At 33.2% G+C, this 18,883-nt stretch overlaps 2 protein-coding genes across 2 annotated transcripts in view; both read right to left on the reverse strand.

Moving 5' to 3' along the window:
- Positions 1-675, reverse strand: part of LOC128997156 (uncharacterized) — a 32,829-nt gene extending 32,154 nt beyond the window's left edge. The window contains exon 1 of the mRNA XM_054422743.1: positions 604-675. Coding sequence (XP_054278718.1) covers positions 604-643 — 40 coding nt within the window. The 5' untranslated portion in view covers positions 644-675. The remainder of the gene's footprint in view (positions 1-603) is intronic.
- Positions 676-5,929: 5,254 nt separating this feature from the next.
- LOC128996686 (spliceosome-associated protein CWC27 homolog) lies at positions 5,930-18,791 on the reverse strand. Its single transcript, XM_054422122.1, has 9 exons — positions 18,665-18,791; positions 17,691-17,900; positions 16,770-16,970; positions 15,315-15,454; positions 10,245-10,448; positions 9,412-9,555; positions 8,054-8,238; positions 7,196-7,328; positions 5,930-6,529 (listed from the first exon to the last, which is right to left on the reverse strand). Exons 1-9 carry the CDS (start codon positions 18,704-18,706, stop codon positions 6,340-6,342), a joined length of 1,449 nt encoding a protein of 482 aa, XP_054278097.1. The 5' UTR covers positions 18,707-18,791; the 3' UTR covers positions 5,930-6,339.
- Between the last annotated feature and the right edge of the window lie 92 nt (positions 18,792-18,883).

Here is an 18,883-nt window from a genome sequence, read left to right on the forward strand (position 1 = left end):
GTACATAACAAACCCTAAGTAATGAATATAATATTGGGGTTCTAAAACGCATGATTATTACCCATTTGAGAACCATAATTATTATTATTCATAGATTTAAAATATCTTAATATCGACAACACCAATAATAACTTATAAGACAACCTAAACATTATTAGTTTTATAGTCAATGGTATGAGTTACATTATAAATACAGTAGTTGAAACGTACATCCTAGTCTTAATTGTATTTATTAATTTATTATATGTACGACAAACACCATTTTACAATAGTGTTATGAAATTGGTACAGTAATTAAGTATTGATTGGGTTTATAATTATACACGTTTTAATAATTGTAATTTACATTGTTTCTAATTAAACCGGTAAAAAAACCCCGGTATTTTGTCTACCGGTAACAATTGTTTCACATGGCAACTGTGAAGGCATGTAAAAAACTTGTAAATAGCATATTTTTTTATTAAAAATTACGTCACTACAATTTATAACATTAGTAATAAACAAATCAATAAAATTATAGAGGTTAAGTCTACAAAAAAATATTTTTAAAACGAAACATAACCTCATTTACAACTAATTACACTACATATAGTATGAACTCACCTGAATAAGACTGAGACCGTACTCTTTGCCACTTCGTCATTGTTACTCTATGTACGTCTTCTCTTGACGCGTTCCCGCCACACACTGAGAAACTGTCGGCTGCGACTAAGATACAAGACTTGGTAGGGATGGCCTTGAATTGCCTGGCCGGATTAATGCGGTTTCTTATCATTTATCCCGGCGGTCTTTAAGATAATTTAGATTTAGGGCTGTAAATCCAACCCGAATTGAACTTAATTATTTTTTATTTATTAAGGGGGTTGGTGCGCCCTATCCTCATCCATGTTAACATAAAAATGTTCCTTTTTCTCAAAAACTATTAAAGATAGCTGACTTCTGTTTTTTTTTTTTTTTTTTTTTTTTTTTTTTATGACAGATTTAGTCTTTCTGCACATTTGGAATGTATAAAATATAACATTTTCAATTGTTTTGATTTTTTTGATTTCTGCTAAAAATATATTTTTAAAATTAAATAAAAATTATATATTTTTCTAAATTTTTACTGTTGGTAATTGTGATGTTTTTATGCATTCCAATTATAAATCTAGGCAACTTTTATAAGCACAAAAAATTTCAAATTGATATCTTTAGCGGTTACAGTAGAGTCCCGCAAACTCGGCATAATGTGGACTAGAAGGGTGCCGAGTTTTTGAAATGCCAGGTTGTCAGGAACTAGGGTTAAAAATAAGGACAATACAATTTTTAAGAATTTTAACCTTCTTTTAGCTAATTTCCCATATAGGGAATATTAGCGAATTTCCCATATAGGGAATATTAGCGAATTTCCCATTATAGGGAATATTAGCAAATTTCCCATATAGGGAATAAGCTATGGCCGTAGTACTCATGGTAAGACCTGGACCCGGGACCGATTTAATTTTTCATTTTGAGGTCCCTAGAGGCCAAAAACACCATCCGCTCAAATTCATATATATATATGTGTCCGTTAGCGCGATAACTCGAGCAAAAATGATCCGATTTTGATGAAATTTGGTATAAACATGTAAACCTACATTTATTCGAACGAGTTTGCAAACCAGCATGATCGGACTATGGAAACGGGGTTTTAAAAGGGGGTTTATGGGGTAAAATAGGTTTTTCCCATTTTTGACCCTAAAAACACAAAATTTTACAATTTCTTTCCAAACCATTTTGCAGAGCTTAAAAAAACAAATAATTTAGTATATTGAAGCGTTGTTGTGCGCCTAATGGTTACAGTGAAAATTCCAAAAAATTGTAAATATTTAAAATTCCCATGTTATTCTAATGGAGAATAAGTCAACTGTTGTAGTTTCCTTGTTTATGAACATATTTTGATCGAGTTTGGAAAATACTTTCATTTCTTACAATGCTAAACTAAACTATTAACATTTTACAAAAAAATACACTTTTACCCTCCCTGTTGCAGCAAACCTAAGTACTCTTTAAACTAAGTATATTTAAATAGGAAATAATGTGATATTTTTATGGAGGCATTTTAGTGTAAATCGAATCAGGTTAGTGGAAATTCGCTTAGTCTGCAGGTTTGCTGTGGCGGGGGTATTTTTATATTACAAGTCAGTATTAAGTCATCAGATATAGTACAAAAAATCCTTGGTACGAGTTGTGAATGATTTTACTTGAGCTGGCTGAGTCCATGTTTAACTCGGACTTAAAATATCACTAATTTTCTGAGCCAGGTGATGCCCGAGTTATCCAGACTGCCGGTTTACCGAGTGCCGAGTTTGCGGGACTCTACTTTATTGAGAAAAAGGAACATATGTGCTAAAAAAAAATAACTTTTGGAAAACCACAAAATATGGGAAGCTCTGTCCCAGCTGAAAAACAGCTGACATACTCTTATAAAATAATGTTTATACTATATTTAGGGTTAACAGTTTACTTATTGTTGCATATCGTTAGAAACGGGGAAATTCAGGCTACAAAATGGTTATAATATAAAATGAATTTGAAAAAAAATTCTTTTGATGGACTTAAAATATACAAATGTCAAAGTTAGTGTCCTCTGCCCCAGCTGAAAAACAGCTGACATACTCTAAAAAAATAATTTTTATATTATATCTAGGGCCAATAACTTACTTACGTATGTCGTTGCGGAAATTTCAGGCTACAAAATGGCAGTATAAAACCATTAAAAAAAACTTTTTTTGGTGCACCAATTCCCTTAACTTATATTTTATTCAGGACTTTTTAACAATGTAGAATATTAAATGATTAACTAAAGTCAACGTTGTTTTTTTATCAATTAGTGAGAAATAAACAAACATAATTATATATTTACTTGTTGGTGTGTATAGTAAAAATACCCAATTCATATAGATAGAATAATCCAATTCCACTTTATAAGATATGTTTATAAAGATAGCCTACTATAGCTATTGTACCCTAGCTATTGTTAAGTAGTTTGAATTTATAAACAAAAAGCCACCAAATTTATACAAAAAAGTATAACCTACATTGTAATTGTCCTACTGTTTACATGATAATAAATCAATGACATTATTTTCTTAACTTGAACACTTTAATAAATCGAAAGCAGAGCCTGGATTGATACAGTAATGTTGGGAAATATGCAGCAGATTAAAGAAAAACTAGATTTGTTACCGGTAACGGTTTGAAAAATTTCATGTTTGATTGATTTTAACCAAGACATTGGGACCTCATCAAATCCTGAAGAAGTTTTATTTGGCCTACTAAATATCCTATTTAGATCAAAATATTAATTTGAGAATACCTAGCACGAATACTAGAAAAATTACCCGGTATGGATCATAAACATAAACAAATGACGATGCTGGCCCGAATCCTATACTAATAGCATTGAACATATGTTTTAGTAGTTCCATTTAAGCGATGTTAAATAATGTTTATTTTCAGGCCAAAAACGTCACTTGTTGATGTTTATGATCCATACCGGTATTTTTCTAGTAATCGTGATACCTAGTTATTTAAAACTGCAGAATGGTGTAGATATTTTAATTCCCAATAACATAAGATAAATGTTATTTGTTATATAACCACATTTAGCTACATAAATAAAATCTGTAAAATCCTGTACCTATTCGATCAATGGTCGTTACCAAATTGCGATCTAAATGTAAACTTAAGACTCTCTCTGTATTATTTGATCAGTGGTCATTATCAGATTTTTTTTGTATTGTAATTTCCTTTGTACTGTGTTTAGGTCGTGGCTTGATTTTAAGATATGCTATAATTCTTTGTTTTAGCGAATTTACCATATAGGGAATAAGCTATTACCATAGATGAAGTCCTTCATCTATGCTATTACCGTAGTACTCATTGTAAGACCTGGACCCGGGACCGATTTAATTTTTAATTTTGAGGTCCCTAGAAGCCAAAAGCACTACCTATCCGTTCAAATTCATATATATATAAAATATGTGTCTGTTAGCGCGATAACTTGAGCAAAAATTATCCGATTTTGATTAAATTTGGTACAAACGTGTAAACTTACGTTTATTCTAACGAGTTCACGATCCAGCATAATCGGACCATGGGAACAGGGGTTTATGGGGGGTTTAATGGGGTAAAAATGGGGTTTTCCCGCATTTTTGACCCTAAAAACAAAAAATTTTGCAATTTCTTTTCAAACTTAAAAAAAGAAATAATTTAGTCTATTGAAGCCTAGCGCTGTTGTATGCCAAACGGTCACAGGGAAAATTAAAAAATAGTGTAATTTAAAATTCCCATGTTATTCTAATGGACATATGGATATATAGCCTATTGATAAAATTTGGCAAATTTATTGATTTCATCCTATACTATTGACGTATGGTCAAAAAACACTTTTTACCTTCCCCGTAGCAGCAAACCTAAGTACTCGTTAAATCTAATGTTATTTAAGTAGGGAATAAATATGTCTTATTTATGGAAATATTTTAGTAAAAATTGTAATCAGACAAGTCGAAATTCGCTTAGTCTGCAGGTTTGCTGCGGCGGGGGTATTGTTTACATTTACATCGTTATTTTGTAACCCTCATGGCAACCCATAAGGCCAATGTTAAAATTTTAAAACTTTGAGTTACTTTTAAATTATATAGGCATTATCAAAAATTGAAATTGTTCTTGTCTAAACCTTCTAAACATTTGATACAACAACCTTGGCTAAAAAATGTTCAGCTGTTATTGCTGAGTTAATGTGTTAGAAAGTTTGTGTTGAAGTCAATCCCAAAGAGCTTCGCTTCACTCCGCTCAAGAAGGAAGGATATGATTTGTTTGTTGTTTGTTGAAACATTTTAGTATAAATCCGACATGGATTGAAATTTTCTTAGACTTCAGGTTTGCTGGGGCGGGTGTATTTTGTAATAAAACAATCCAAACCTTGGTAATGTATTATTTTTCAAACATAGGTGATATAATGTATCAATAGAATATCCATGATTCTGAATCACTAATGAAAGAGTTACTGTTTTCAAGGTTGAACTAACTTCTCATTGAACTATTTTGCACTAACTGCGTTCTCATTTGACTAGAAGGTTAGTCTCTTGAATACACTGAGAATTAACATTATTGATGTTTACAGTTTTCTTGAACTTGAGTCTTTAAATGTTTGAAATGACCTCACATTGTGGTATTGAGACAGCAAATGGTCTAGCGGAATTTTTTAACATGTTTTCCCTATTACAATCAGTAAAAACTTTACAAAGATCATCATTTGATACTTAAACATTCAGCCTCAATATTTTTCATCATTTGGCAAATATTATTAATGATAATTTGGGTTTTTTTTTGTTATGTAGGCTGTTGGTATTATTTACGTTTTGAAAGAGAACCCTTGTCTTCTCACTACCAAACGTTGACCTTTTGTTTTAGATAACATCATTAAACAATAGCACAACGACAAATGACATCCGGGTCCAGTTCCAGTGGACTATCCCTTACTTTAGATTTCCCTTGCATTGAGATCGAACCAGCGACCTTCAGATATGAAGGTGAGCACTATAACCAGGCTATCCAGACAATTATTTAATTATCATATTAAAAGTTCACTTCTGTGTAAAAATATGTCACGTTTCTTTACCAATTTATTTGTTTTATGGTAACTGTAGGAAAAATATAAGGTGCAGCTTGAGTGCAAAGTGCAATTGCCTCACTCGAGAAACCATTCCTCACTCGCCTACGGCTCGTGAGTAAGTATTTCTCTCGAGTGAGTCAATTGCTCCCTTTGCTCACTAGTTGCATAAATAACTATTGTGTAGCCTTTACCACTATGATACATTTACCAATAAATTGAATTACTGGGATTTTTTATAACTAAACATGACTGTAATTAATTAGACCACTGATTTTATTGACTAGTGACAAAAGACGTGAATGAAATTTTACACAGGTACAAGACAAATATTTTATTAATGCAAAAAACGTGTTAAAGTATGCATAAAATATGTTTTACACAATGAGACATCAAAAGGAACAATTAAAAAAAGTGTCCTTTAAAATTAAAAAAGGTATTCAAACATATCAAATCTACCTTAAAACTAAAACTTTAAATTTATTTTGGAAGTAGCAATATTCACAGAATCTTTTATATACAAAATTTACACTTGTGTATGCAAACTATTCCTTGGTTTTACGGCAATGGCAATTAATGCTCAGGATATTTCTTTTGATGAAGTACCAAGGTGTAGTTATATCAAGCCTAACTATAGTATACTGTACACGGTTTATCTTATCATACAAAAACATGAAGACAAAACAACCCAACCGATAATCCATTCACTTGTGCGGTTTATCCAGAATATCTATCTTCTTTGACTTCATGCCCGTTTGTTCTTTACTAGCTTCCCTTCTTCGTTTGGTAATGGCATTGCGAGGATCAGATATTTCAAACCAATCATCATCTTTTGTACTTGCATCTTTGGCCAGGACCGGATTTTTGTCCTCAAAATGAAGTTCGTGAGCCAACCTAAAAATGTAGTTAACTATGTTATTATTGTAAAGTACGTTGATTACTGGTCCACACACAAATTGCACACATATTGAGCTTTAAACTTTTTTGGAGATGTATAAACAGTGGTGTAGTGAAGCGGGAATGCATGAGAACAGTGTTCATATTAGGTGACCCATATATCCTATATAGTAGGTGACCCCTAGTTTTTCCGAAATCGTGAGCATTCTCCCACTTGAAAATTTACAACTACAACACCGCACATAAACTTGCTTCTAAAGCAAATTTATTTAAGAACAATTTGGTATAAAGTTGACTCTCTATCTTATTCTTATGTGATTTTAAATACCACAAACTGAAACATTGGTTAAATAAACAGTTGTTTCTATTAACAGTTTGTAATAACATGCCTATATAATCATGTTTTAGTTAAGGAAATAATAATTGTAATTTAAGTTAGAAATCATTTATTTTACTTGGATTTGAACAATAGTTTGATTTTGAGACATTGAAAACATAATAAACATAAGAAACAAAATAAGGAAGTTCTGATCACTTTAAAACCTTTTCATTACCCTGCTGTGTTCAAATTAATTCACACGGATTGTTTTTACCAATGGATGAGTTAAACTATTATTTTGCAAGAAACACCGAGCACCAAATTTGAAAACACCTGAAACTTACCAAGTTTCATCAATATCATCATCAACTTCTTCTTTGCTCTCCTTTTTTACCTCACTAGCTTTTTCCTTTGCTGATGACAGCTTATTTTTGAACTTCTCTAGCAAAGCTAGAGTCATTGCCTCCCTAGAAGCTCCTAAAACATAATTTGCTGGTTAGACATCAATATAAAACTCTGACCAATCAATTAAGGAACAAAATTAGCTATCTTGCCTCCGTTTGTAGTCCAAATATTTTGTCAATTGGTGCAGACTAGTTTACGCAATATTGTCAAAGCTAGCAACATGTCAAAAAATCAGAATAAAGTATACGTTAAACATGGCATAAATCTCTGATTCGGACATAAAGCGTAAAGAAGAAAGATGGCGCTATCAAACCAGTATCCGGCAACGGCAGTAGTCTTCGGACTAAATTTTGGACTACAGACAGTAAGGTTGCCTATTTTGCCATAAAGGAGTCCGAAAATACTGTCATTAATAACCATGATTGAAAATAAACATTAATAATTAAGCTAGCATAACCTAGCATTAATATAAGAGCAATAATAAAGAATCGGTTATCCTTTGTACTATATGTGTTTCATTAGTTGTCGTACGTATTTTAATTTAGTTATAAGCACTTCATATACACAATAAGACAATTAAACGTTACGGTACTTAAATTATAAATAGTCAAAGGCAAGACAACGTCTGCCGGGTTCAGCTAGTATTGTATAAAAAATTGTCTATAACAATAGGTAGCCAAGGAAGAACCAATGTCCATTAAGGGAAGATATTTGTTCAAATAAATTCATTTGAACAATCACTAGTTCCACAAAATACAAAAACCATTTTAGACTTAACCATCTTAACATGTACTAACCTTTTTTGGGTAGTTGTGATTGTTTCTCTCTGAATTCCTGCATTTCTTTGTCTAATTCAACTTTCAAACTGTCTTTGTTGTCAGTTTTGGGGGGAGATTTCTCTCTCTCTTTCTCTTTCACAGTTTCTTTTCTTTTTGATAGAAGACCTTTTTTCAACATGTCGTATTCTCGTTTCAGCTCCTCCCTATGGTAAAATTATTAATTAAATTTGAGGCAGGAGAAACTCTACATTAGTTCTATAATTTAATCTATGCTTGATAAGAGCACAATTTGGGCGTTGGGTTTTATGATAGTGAAAGGGTAAAATATAAAAGCATGCCCTGTACCCAGTAGTATTAAAATATTTTTAATCTACTTAAAACTTCAATAAGCCTAATCACAAGTTTTGATTTATTTATATGTTAATGTCTTTAGTTATAAATGAGCTAGTAAGCTGTATTAAGATCACATTTGTCATAAGAGGTGCAGCAAACGCTCAACATGGTGACGTGGGGATGACTGTCAGGGGCGATACAAGACTGCTGGAGGAGAAGCACTTTGACCAGTCCCCAGTCAATTATGTGTCAGCTCCAGCTGTTGACCTAATGTTATACGAAATCTTACAGTACAATATCTGGGGATGGGAAATATTAAAAAATATGATACCCACAACCCAAGCAGTGGTAAGTCTAGCCTCTAGAGTCTCACTCTATTTATTAATAGTTTAAGAGAGTATGTTTATTACATGTTACTCTTAGTATAAGTTTAAATATTTTGTATTTCTTTTAATACATTGTTTTGTCCGTTAATGCAAGCGTAGATTATGTCTTACACACGATTTTGTGTAATACCAAGTTCTGCACTCTTAACAATTTGTCTATCAATTGATCTATCAATTTGACTATTAATACAACTAGACACTCCTCTCCCAAACTTTTTACCAAGTAAAACTAATGAAATTTGTTATTGTGTGTTATAGCAACTTTTAAGACCCATAAACTTGGTCAGCAACAAAAAATAAGGCAGAAAATCAAATTTTAGACACTAGCACATTTTGTAACTCAAGAACTCAGGAATATATAAGATAGCCTCTGTTCTGAGCCAATAAATAACCAATAACTAATTTACAAACTTGTTCACCAGCACTGGGCTATCTCGTTGTAGGCTGGGTTATCTTGACAAATTAAGTTGTCATATTTAGGGGCGAGACAAAACTATTAGGCAGGCACAAAAAACGCCTTACATTTTATTTTGTCTCTACTACGAAATTACGTGACAGGTAGGTTTTACTTAACAGGGTCTTTCACAGCTATCGTCTTTCAACACACGCTTGTCTAAAACCATAGATGAGCCATTTGTTCAAAAATGATCAACTTACGATTTCTTTTTAAGTTCTTCTTTTCTCTCCTTTCCAAATTCATACTCTTCTTCGACTTCATTATCGTCTGGATCATTTTGCACTTTTGTCGTTTCTTTGGTTTTCTGTTTTAACAGTTTATTCTTTATTCTGTCAATTCTTTCCCTGAAACATAGTTGATAATGACAATCAATAATCAATTTAAACAGGGGGAAATCTGCAAAATTATAGGTTAGACTAATTTTTAGTTGGTAAATTGTATCTTTTAATACCCTTTTAATTTATTTTTAAATCCTGTAGTAGCATTTTAACACATAGTCTTATAACAATTATATGATTCAAGTAAATCAAATTGTAACAAATTAAATCCTCGTATGAATACCAGAGGATTTAATTTTTCAACACGGAAGTAAACCATATAAATTTACTGTTCATATTAAACATCATTGACTTAATCTAATATTTTTAGTTAACAAATATATTAAGATTTTTTATAGGTTTTCACTGTGGAATCACCAATCAGAGTAAAAATGGCTTCCATTGAAGTGTGTGACAATCAAGATATTTTGAATATTTTCAAGTTGTAAAATTGTTGCAAAATAGTAGCAAAAACATTACTGTATCATCAATACATTTATCAGTGATTATTAAATATTATGCTGTTTACATAAAAGAATAAAATTTTGAAGAAGAGGGATTATGTTTTGATGATGACTCAATTACAAGACAAAGCTTGCCAAATGAAAAGCAAAAATAACAAAGAACCTAGAATAGATCCTTGGGGAACTCCAAATGTTACTAATTTAGGAAAGAGTAATCAGTTATCATTGTATCATTTGTTCTCTGTTACTTACTTTGCATCATCAGAGTCTTGGTCAGAACTTGATTCTCTGTCAGGGTCAATATCTCCTTGTAACACAGCTGGAGTAGAGATCAGTGTAGGGTCTGACAAGAGGTCGTGCGTGGATTTGCTCTTGCCTGCAAACTTCTTTGCAACCTCAACCGTCTCCTCTTCATCTTCTTCGGCCTCTTCTCCGAACGAGAGTAGTTTAAAGTTTCTACCAACACAACACAGAATATATTCAATGACGGGCTTTGACCAATAACCTCTTTTGTTGTTTTGGCGATACTGTAGACAAGACGATTCAAAGTATGTTCTTTTCAGAGATAGCTAAATGCTTAACAGGTACACACATGTGTGTATGAATATATTTTTTGTGGATTATTTTCCAAGTGTAAACTAGTGAAAAGTTACCACACTGTATAGGGGGCAACAGCCTATCAGCCATGACAATAACCATTATTTGTGTTCTCTTTCTCTACACTTGATAAAGTCCCCTAGGAGACAAATATTGTGTTTTATGAGTCTTCTGTGTTTTCTATGTCCTACCTGTACTAAGATAGGCTAACTACTATCCCCTTTTCTCTAAAATTCAAAATCCAGGCTTAGAGTCTACTCTTAAACAACAATTTCTAATGATATAGTTATCATTTATGCCGTGCAGTATAATGACAGTGTGTGTTATGGTGGTACTAAACCAACTGTTGAATGTAGGAGGGAAATAGCACCCTCTCAATGAGTAATAATTGCAGATATTTTTTATTTTATAATTTTAACTAATGTGAGATTTAAAAATTGTCGATTTAAAAGGATTTAAGTTAAGGATGAAAGGGTTTTACTTCATACTTATAAATTGCAATGCTCAAGCAGCCAAATAAAAAATAAAACCTTTTTAACATAATAGAAACTCATTTTTACCTGCATCCAGCAAAAAATAAATAAAAGCACAAACATAATTAATTTATTTCATGATGGGCTTTGACCAATAACCTCTTTTTATGATTGTATGTGAAGGGCTAGATCAACTAAACAACAATTTAACAATGTAAACAATATTAACCCTAGGAGTGGCGAGACCGATTTTCAGTATGTGCTTTGTGGAGTGGCACGCTCATTTTGGTGAGTTTGTAAGGGAGTTCTTCAAAAATCTGTATAAAATTAGTATGTAGAGATAAACTATTGAACCGTATATTCATTTTGTTCGTAATAGTCAGTAGAATTCAAAAATGGTAATACAAACCAATTTTAGAAAGGTAGATTTTTAGAAAAAAGTAAAAAAAAGAAAATTTATAAATTTTTCAAATTTTATTTCAAAAGCAAACACGTGTCACATGTAACGTAATTTTTTATTGCACAATTCAAAATATGCATTTTTGTTCAGAATTTATTCCTCTACATAGACATATCATAATATACACAAAAGAATTATTTTTATAGATTTACTAGCAATAATACGGAAAAATTGGAAAACGTCAAATTCTTCAACTACACGTTGATAGATCCACAAATGCCCTCTACTAATAAATCAATATGATAAAACCATACATTTTTTGAAGGCAATAATATCATTCTATATAAGAATAACTAAATAAGATAAGTAATAGAATATTTGGTTTTCACAAAAGCAAAAATGTAAACAAAACAACTGATCAGCTGTTATAGCCCACAAAACTTCACTAACTTTTTATCCTATTTTGGATCACACATGTATAAATATTTATGCATGTGAGACGTAGGAATTGGCTAACTCAGGAACTCGCTAACTCGGTCGTGTGGCGGAACTGGCTAACTCTGGAACTGGCTAACCGTCTCAGTCAGGAATTGGCTAACTCCGGAACCCGCTAACTCGATTTTGTCTCGCGGCGGAATTCGCTAACTCTGGAAGTCGCTAACCCGGCCGCGCCCACTGCACGGAGCGTTGCCAACCTTGTACGACAAAATAATCGTACACTGCCGTATTTCAAAATGTCCGCGTCAATAAAGATACAGTAAATGTTATTGTTTTTTTTTATCAATTCCACTTTTAACAGATAACTAGCCCAAAGTAATTCAAAGACAATTAAAAAATCATGAAAAAGTGTTTTTTTTTATAAACTGTACAATGGCCAGTTAAATGTTTATGATTTCGATCTTAAATATAAATGTCATCAGTATAAAAGAAAATAATAGAATATGAAAAATATTGAAAATTCAGTTTAATTGGTACTAAATAATTAAACCTCTACGAAATTAAGCTAAAATACACACAAGTTCTTAAACACGGAAAGCAGATTTAATCTTAATGTCGTAATAAACCAAAACCATTAATTAATACAGTCATCAACCATCGTAACTTTCATTACTAATTCATAGATTTTAAATTAAATGTTCGTCGTTGAACCGTCCAACTTACGTGTACAAATATGATGACATAGACTAAGTTTTTATCTAGGCCTAATAGTGTTAACCAAAGCATTGTAGGCCTACTAGTAAATAGTTGCCTAATACTAAAATGTGTTGAATATTTTAGCAATAATGTTACATGTTTTAAAACTGTTTATAGATTGTACACCTAAGCACCACTAGTAAAAAATTGGAGAAGATATAATATTCATATAATAAAACGTGACAGAGTTATTTTAATTTACGATTCTTAATAAACGAATTGACGGATTTTCCTGATTTGAGTGTTGGGTTTCCTTTATATTGCTTTCACAATCGATATAAACTATACCAAGCCATTGCTCGGTTCACCGTTCCCCAGTACTGAGCTACACAATAGACAATAGCTTTGATTTTGGATAAGATTAAGTAATTTTAGCTATGGCCACCATTCATAAGAATTGTAACAAACAAGAACGCCTGGGTCCATTTAGAACCAGCCTGGAGAAAAACTCCAGACTTTTAAAAAGTAGGCCTACTGAAAGACGTAAAAGTTAATATTAATTCAACAAAATTAAGAGGATGACCCGGGTTCTACACTAATAGCCTACGATAAACGAAATTTACAAGTTGTATTTGCATAGACTAACTTTTAATGCAATCCATGAATACATTAGGCCTACCACTTTATAATGTATTGATAAATATTTATTTAAATGCAATATCTGTATTTAAAAATACATTACCACTACAATGTAATTCTGTAATGACGTTTATCGTGTAAATTTTATTATGATGTATGATTCAAGATTACAAGGCCAGTATATAATATACGAACTCAATAATTTTATTTGCAGAAGTTCACAAAATGGTATTTATTCGAATAAATGAAACAAATCACGGACTACGAAAAAAGATATTTCATAACATGTAATAGATCCAAATTAAATGTGCATTTTTATCTTTTTGCATACCAATAAGCTACTATTTAAGTAAGAAACCCACATATAAAACACTCCCTTATATTAGTACATTTCTCATCCTTATGGATCAGCTGAAGACAGTTTTATCGTTAGTTCTGTCCGGTGCACTGTCTTTAGAGGTCGTGTTTTGTTTACAATTGTTTCTTGTTTTCAGTAATTTAAAACCTTGTTTAAGCAAATAAAACGTTCTAATCATAACTAATAACACGTCCCCTAGTTATATAACCAAACAGTAAAGAACAAATCATGAAGTTAACTATAAAATAATAGAAACACAATTTTGTCGACACTAGCGATCAGTGTCACCGGACATGAACTAGACACGAAAAACGAGCTTCAAAGTTTACAGTGGGATGTAATGTTTACTTGTGTTGGTTAGTCTATGGTAAGACTATAATGCATTTTTCCACCCTAATAATCATAAGAATAATGATAAACATACTTCTAAATATATTTATTTTATTGACTACGTTGCTCTTACTCCTAATTAATCGTAGGATACGACATTATGGTACCGACACGATATAGGTACTACACTTTCGGCAACACTGGCCAAAAATATTCGTGCTTGGCTCCCATTGGACGGCCCGCGAGGTTTCTGATTGGGAGTTAGCGAGTTCCGCCGAGGGACCGAGTTAGCGACTTCCGTACGAGGACGGAATTCGCTAACCCGGCTCTAGAGCGGGTTAGCGGGTTCCGGAGTTAGCCAATTCCGAAACCGAACAAGTTAGCGAGTTCCTCTCATCGACCAAATTTGAAGATAGGGCGTTTAACATGGGGTTAGCGAGTTCCAGAGTTAGCCAATTCCGCGGACCCAAAATAATGCATAAATATTTCGCCTAATACAAAATAAAAACCTAAAACGAACATTACACTGTAAAATTTGGGATAAAACCCACACTTCGTCTTTGTTATCGGACAAAAACTCACGACGACGCCGCCATTTTAGGTTAGACGATGACAAGTGTTCTGTCCCTTAAGCTTTGAAAAATCAAAAGCTTCTATTTGTGTGACCAGCCTAACAACATTGAATTCTACTGTCCTTCGTCTACAAGAGCGTATATAAAACAAAGTTTTTGTACTTTTCACATTGTATATATATGTGATTTAGAAATCGACATTTTATGTCGATCCGCCTTATGAACAATACGTAAAAATAGGCTATTTACAAAAATTGCTCATCAGCTGTTGGAATGTATTATGACGTTATACTTTATACAGAATAAAAGATTTCTTCATGCTTGTTACAGTGGTACCATTTGCTTTTGTCACAGACAAAAATTACGTCTGCTATTTAGTTTTGAAATGACTCATCATTGACGATTGCGCAACAAAACATGGCGTTCGCGAGTTCGCGCGTATTTTTCGTTTAAATGTAACTCATTATAAGATAGATGTATTTATGTTATAAGGTTTATTCTTATAATAAAATGAAACTTCGGACTTAACTTTTCGGCTTGAACTTTGGATGAAACTTATTTCCATTGGTATAAGAGTTATGTCATTTCACCGACTTTAAATGTGCTTAACATGCATAAAAAAACGTTACATCAATCGACATATTCTGTCGCCCGCCACTCCAGCGGCACATTTTGAAATCGACATTTTCTGTCGATCTGCCACTCCTAGGGTTAATACTGTAAACACCAGTTAGGCTAACAAAGGTTGTTCTACAGTGGATGGTGCAAACCAGTCTAAAATGAATTTAAACACAGTTGTTGAAAAATAAAGTTACTTACTTAACTCCAGATACTTTGGTTTTCTTATCCTGTTTTTCATCCTTTTCCTTCTTTTTGGTTACTCTTGGAACAATGTCAGGGAAAGGATTATTTAAAACTTCAGTTCCATTAATTTTTGGCGGATACAACGGTCTGTCATCCTAAAAAAATGTACACTAAGGTCAATGTCAGTATATATTTATCATTAGTGGTATAGCGTATAGCTGAGAATGAATAAGTTTACCATAAGGTAATACACTAGTACACCAAATAAACACACACCAAATATCCAAATTGGTAGTAGCTTACTAGCCGAACCGCTTACAGAAAGAACTTCAAAAACTTAAAACAACAGTAATAAGAATCAATGTTAAAGGAAGCAGAAACCGTGCTGGCGGCAAAATCTAAACCCTCTCCCACGGTCGTGTAGACATCATCATTGTCCTCCACCGTCATGGAAACATCGACATTGTTTTTTGGGATCATGACAAAATCAGGCACGTCTTTCGTAATCTTTTAGACATCGTCATCATTTCGTGCGGTCACAGAAACATCGTCATCATCCTCCGTGATTGCAGCAAAATGGTAAATACATGCCACCGTTGTGCACACACCTTTACAGTCTCCCGTGGTCACATAAACATCGTAAAAGTTTTCCATGTTTGTGGCGAGATCTTGAAAATCTTCTGCAGTCTTGTAGATTAAAAAGTATTTAAGTATAGACATAATTTTTGTCTCTCACAGTCACAGTAAATTGTCCTCTGCGATTGCAGCAAAAGTGTGAATTTTCACACATGTGTTCTGCGATTGTAATAGTAAAAACTCATCTCCATTCAGTCTATTTTCTCCAAAATACCTCCAATTTTTGTAAAAATCCAAATATAAAATTTTTGTACCGGTACTATCCAAATTATAGTTGGAGTTCTAAGTAAGGTGCATTTTTTGAGAGTCTAGATATTATAATCCTAGGCTACTAATATTATGGGTGAGAAAGTTTGTTTGGATGGATGTTTGTGACAAGTAAACGCGAAAAATACTAAACCGACAGGGTTGAAATTCGGTATGATGATAGCTCAAATTCTTGTATAACATATACACATATTCTTATCTCAAAAACCCTTTCGGGCTTTGCCCCAATGGCTCTGGAGTTTCCCATGTTACCCTCATGAGTATTCATATTTAAAAGATATTTTGTCAGCTGTTTCAACTGCACAAGTTGGTTCTATGATATTAAATAGCATTAAAAAGTATAAGGTTTACCAACAGGGTGCAGCACTATTATTTTTTTGAATTTATGACAAAAGTTACAAGAAGTTACCATATAAATTAAAAGAACCAAATTTTCTTAAACCGTATCCTCTCCCATAACTGCATTAAGCATTTTATACTTATATGTCAACCCCGTACGAAGGACGGGTACTCTGCTAGTATTTAATAAATCTGACTAATTAAATACTAAAATACCTAACTGTATACCTGATCCACCATTGTGTCTTCCAGTTTAATCATGTTGTATACAGTTTCTCCTGTAACCTTGGCAAAAATGGTGTGTTTGTTCTGCAAGTCTGGAGTTGGCGCCAGGGTAAAGAAGAATTGCGAACCGTTATCATCCTTCCCAGCGTTTGCCATGGCGACCAGACCTCGTCTGTTGAACCGCAGCCGAGAATGGATCTCATCCTGAATGTGGCAAAAGCAGATTTAGCCAGCGAAAGTTTTATAGAGGTTAGTAAAAAATAAAATATATGTACATAGGCTAATCAATTTATAGATTTCAGGATTATTTTTATAGTAGGATTACCTGAATAAGGAAGAGTCGATTCTGGCACTAGAAACAGAAACTGTAGGCTATACACACAATAATTAACTTATTTCACTGTTACTTGTTAGCATGTTCAAACAAAAAGGGTTTGATCTAGAAGAAAAAGTCAGGTCGAACCAAACTAAGAATACTTACCGGTAGGCTATTACTTTTATAATCTAACGTTTATATTTTGAAGGTTTTTACGCCAATGAGATTTTGAAGGTTTTTTGAAAGAACGGTCCAAAAATAATAAAAGTTCAATGTCCAATGTTGGGTATCAATTGAGTATATTGTTATTAGGTAGCCTATCCTATTGGGTATCCAACATTCATAGGCCTACTACTAAAAAAGGCCTACTCCTAATTAACTCCTGTCCTTTGTCAACTCTACTAGCCTACAGAGCAGCTGTTAGTAAGTGTCAAAGACAGTTCGTTGTGTTTCAGCGTCGAAAACTGTTTTGATGTCCAGTGTGTTGCCTACAGAAAATATTTAAAACCAAACAAAAAAAACCTGGAGTTTAAGAAGAATTTAGGCTAGTGAATCTAAAGATGGCACACTCGTTAGAACAAAACCTGAAGTACTTTAAAGTTACTTACCTTAAAAGGTTCTCCATAGATGGATTCGCCCCCAGTTCCACTGCCCGTGGGATCTCCCCCTTGAACGATGAAACCTTTGACCACACGGTGAAAAATAGTGCCATCGTAGTAGCCCTCTAAGCAAAGCTGGATAAAGTTGCGACAAGCCTTGGGCGCTTCCTTTGACCACAGTTCGATGTCAATATCTCCGACGGAAGTTTTCAATAAAACCTATAAACAGCATGGCATAAGTTCTTTCAAATAAAAAAAATGGTGTAGTAAATCATTAGAGATGAAGTAACTTACCCCCCGGCCTTATTGAGCCCCCCGGTGAACCCCTCCTTCCTGCATTTGTCCCCCTCAATCTTTTGATGCTGACGACGCCAATGGGCTATGTCTTACCCGCGGGGTACGCACGTTTAAGGGTTAAATTGCTAACATTTTAGCCTAGACTTCCATAAGTTATCTGTTGGCACAATCAACCGAATGAAGTATCGATCGATATATCGATTATTTGATATATCATTTGGTTAGTTGGTTGGTTATCTTATACTAACCAAACGATATATCGAATAATCAATATTTTCATTTGGTTGTTTGTGCCAACAGATATGGAAGTCTATACCCACATTTTATAGCCTGACAATGGGCCTATGTCTAGGATTGATCTTTCACATTTATTAAGTGTGTAAGTTACCCTAATGTAATTCACCAATTCATAGCACTTTTCTACAACAGTAAGTTAGTACTAGCCTAGTGGTAATAGGGGGTATCGATTGAAACTATCGAATTGAAAATATTGATTAATAATCGATATTTTTTAATATATTTATTATCAAATTAAACTATCTTAACCTAACCTAACCAACCAAACTTGCTGATGGTGAAGAAATCGCATGAAGGTTTACTAATCGAATCGATAGTTTCAATCGATATTAGCATAGCCCAGTTAAGAAACTGTACCCGTAATAGGCCTAAGTTAGTTCTAAAGTTACCTTCCCACTGGTTGGAGGTTCTTGGATATAAATGTTACTCATCGTAAATGTCTGTTCCTAAAAATGCTACCAATACTGTATTATATGCTACAATACATTCAAAATATTGTCTGCCGTTCCCGTTGCACCCGTTGTGTTATTTTTAAGCTTTAGGTTATGTTGTTGTTGTTGTTGTTGTTGTAAGCCACCTGTAAATCAAATCTGAACCGAACACTGAAC

The sequence above is a fragment of the Macrosteles quadrilineatus genome, unplaced genomic scaffold, assembly GCF_028750875.1.
Source record: "Macrosteles quadrilineatus isolate MER2022 unplaced genomic scaffold, UCM_ALF_1.0 Scaffold_6__1_contigs__length_79288215, whole genome shotgun sequence".
In the NCBI taxonomy this organism is placed as follows: domain Eukaryota; kingdom Metazoa; phylum Arthropoda; class Insecta; order Hemiptera; family Cicadellidae; genus Macrosteles; species Macrosteles quadrilineatus.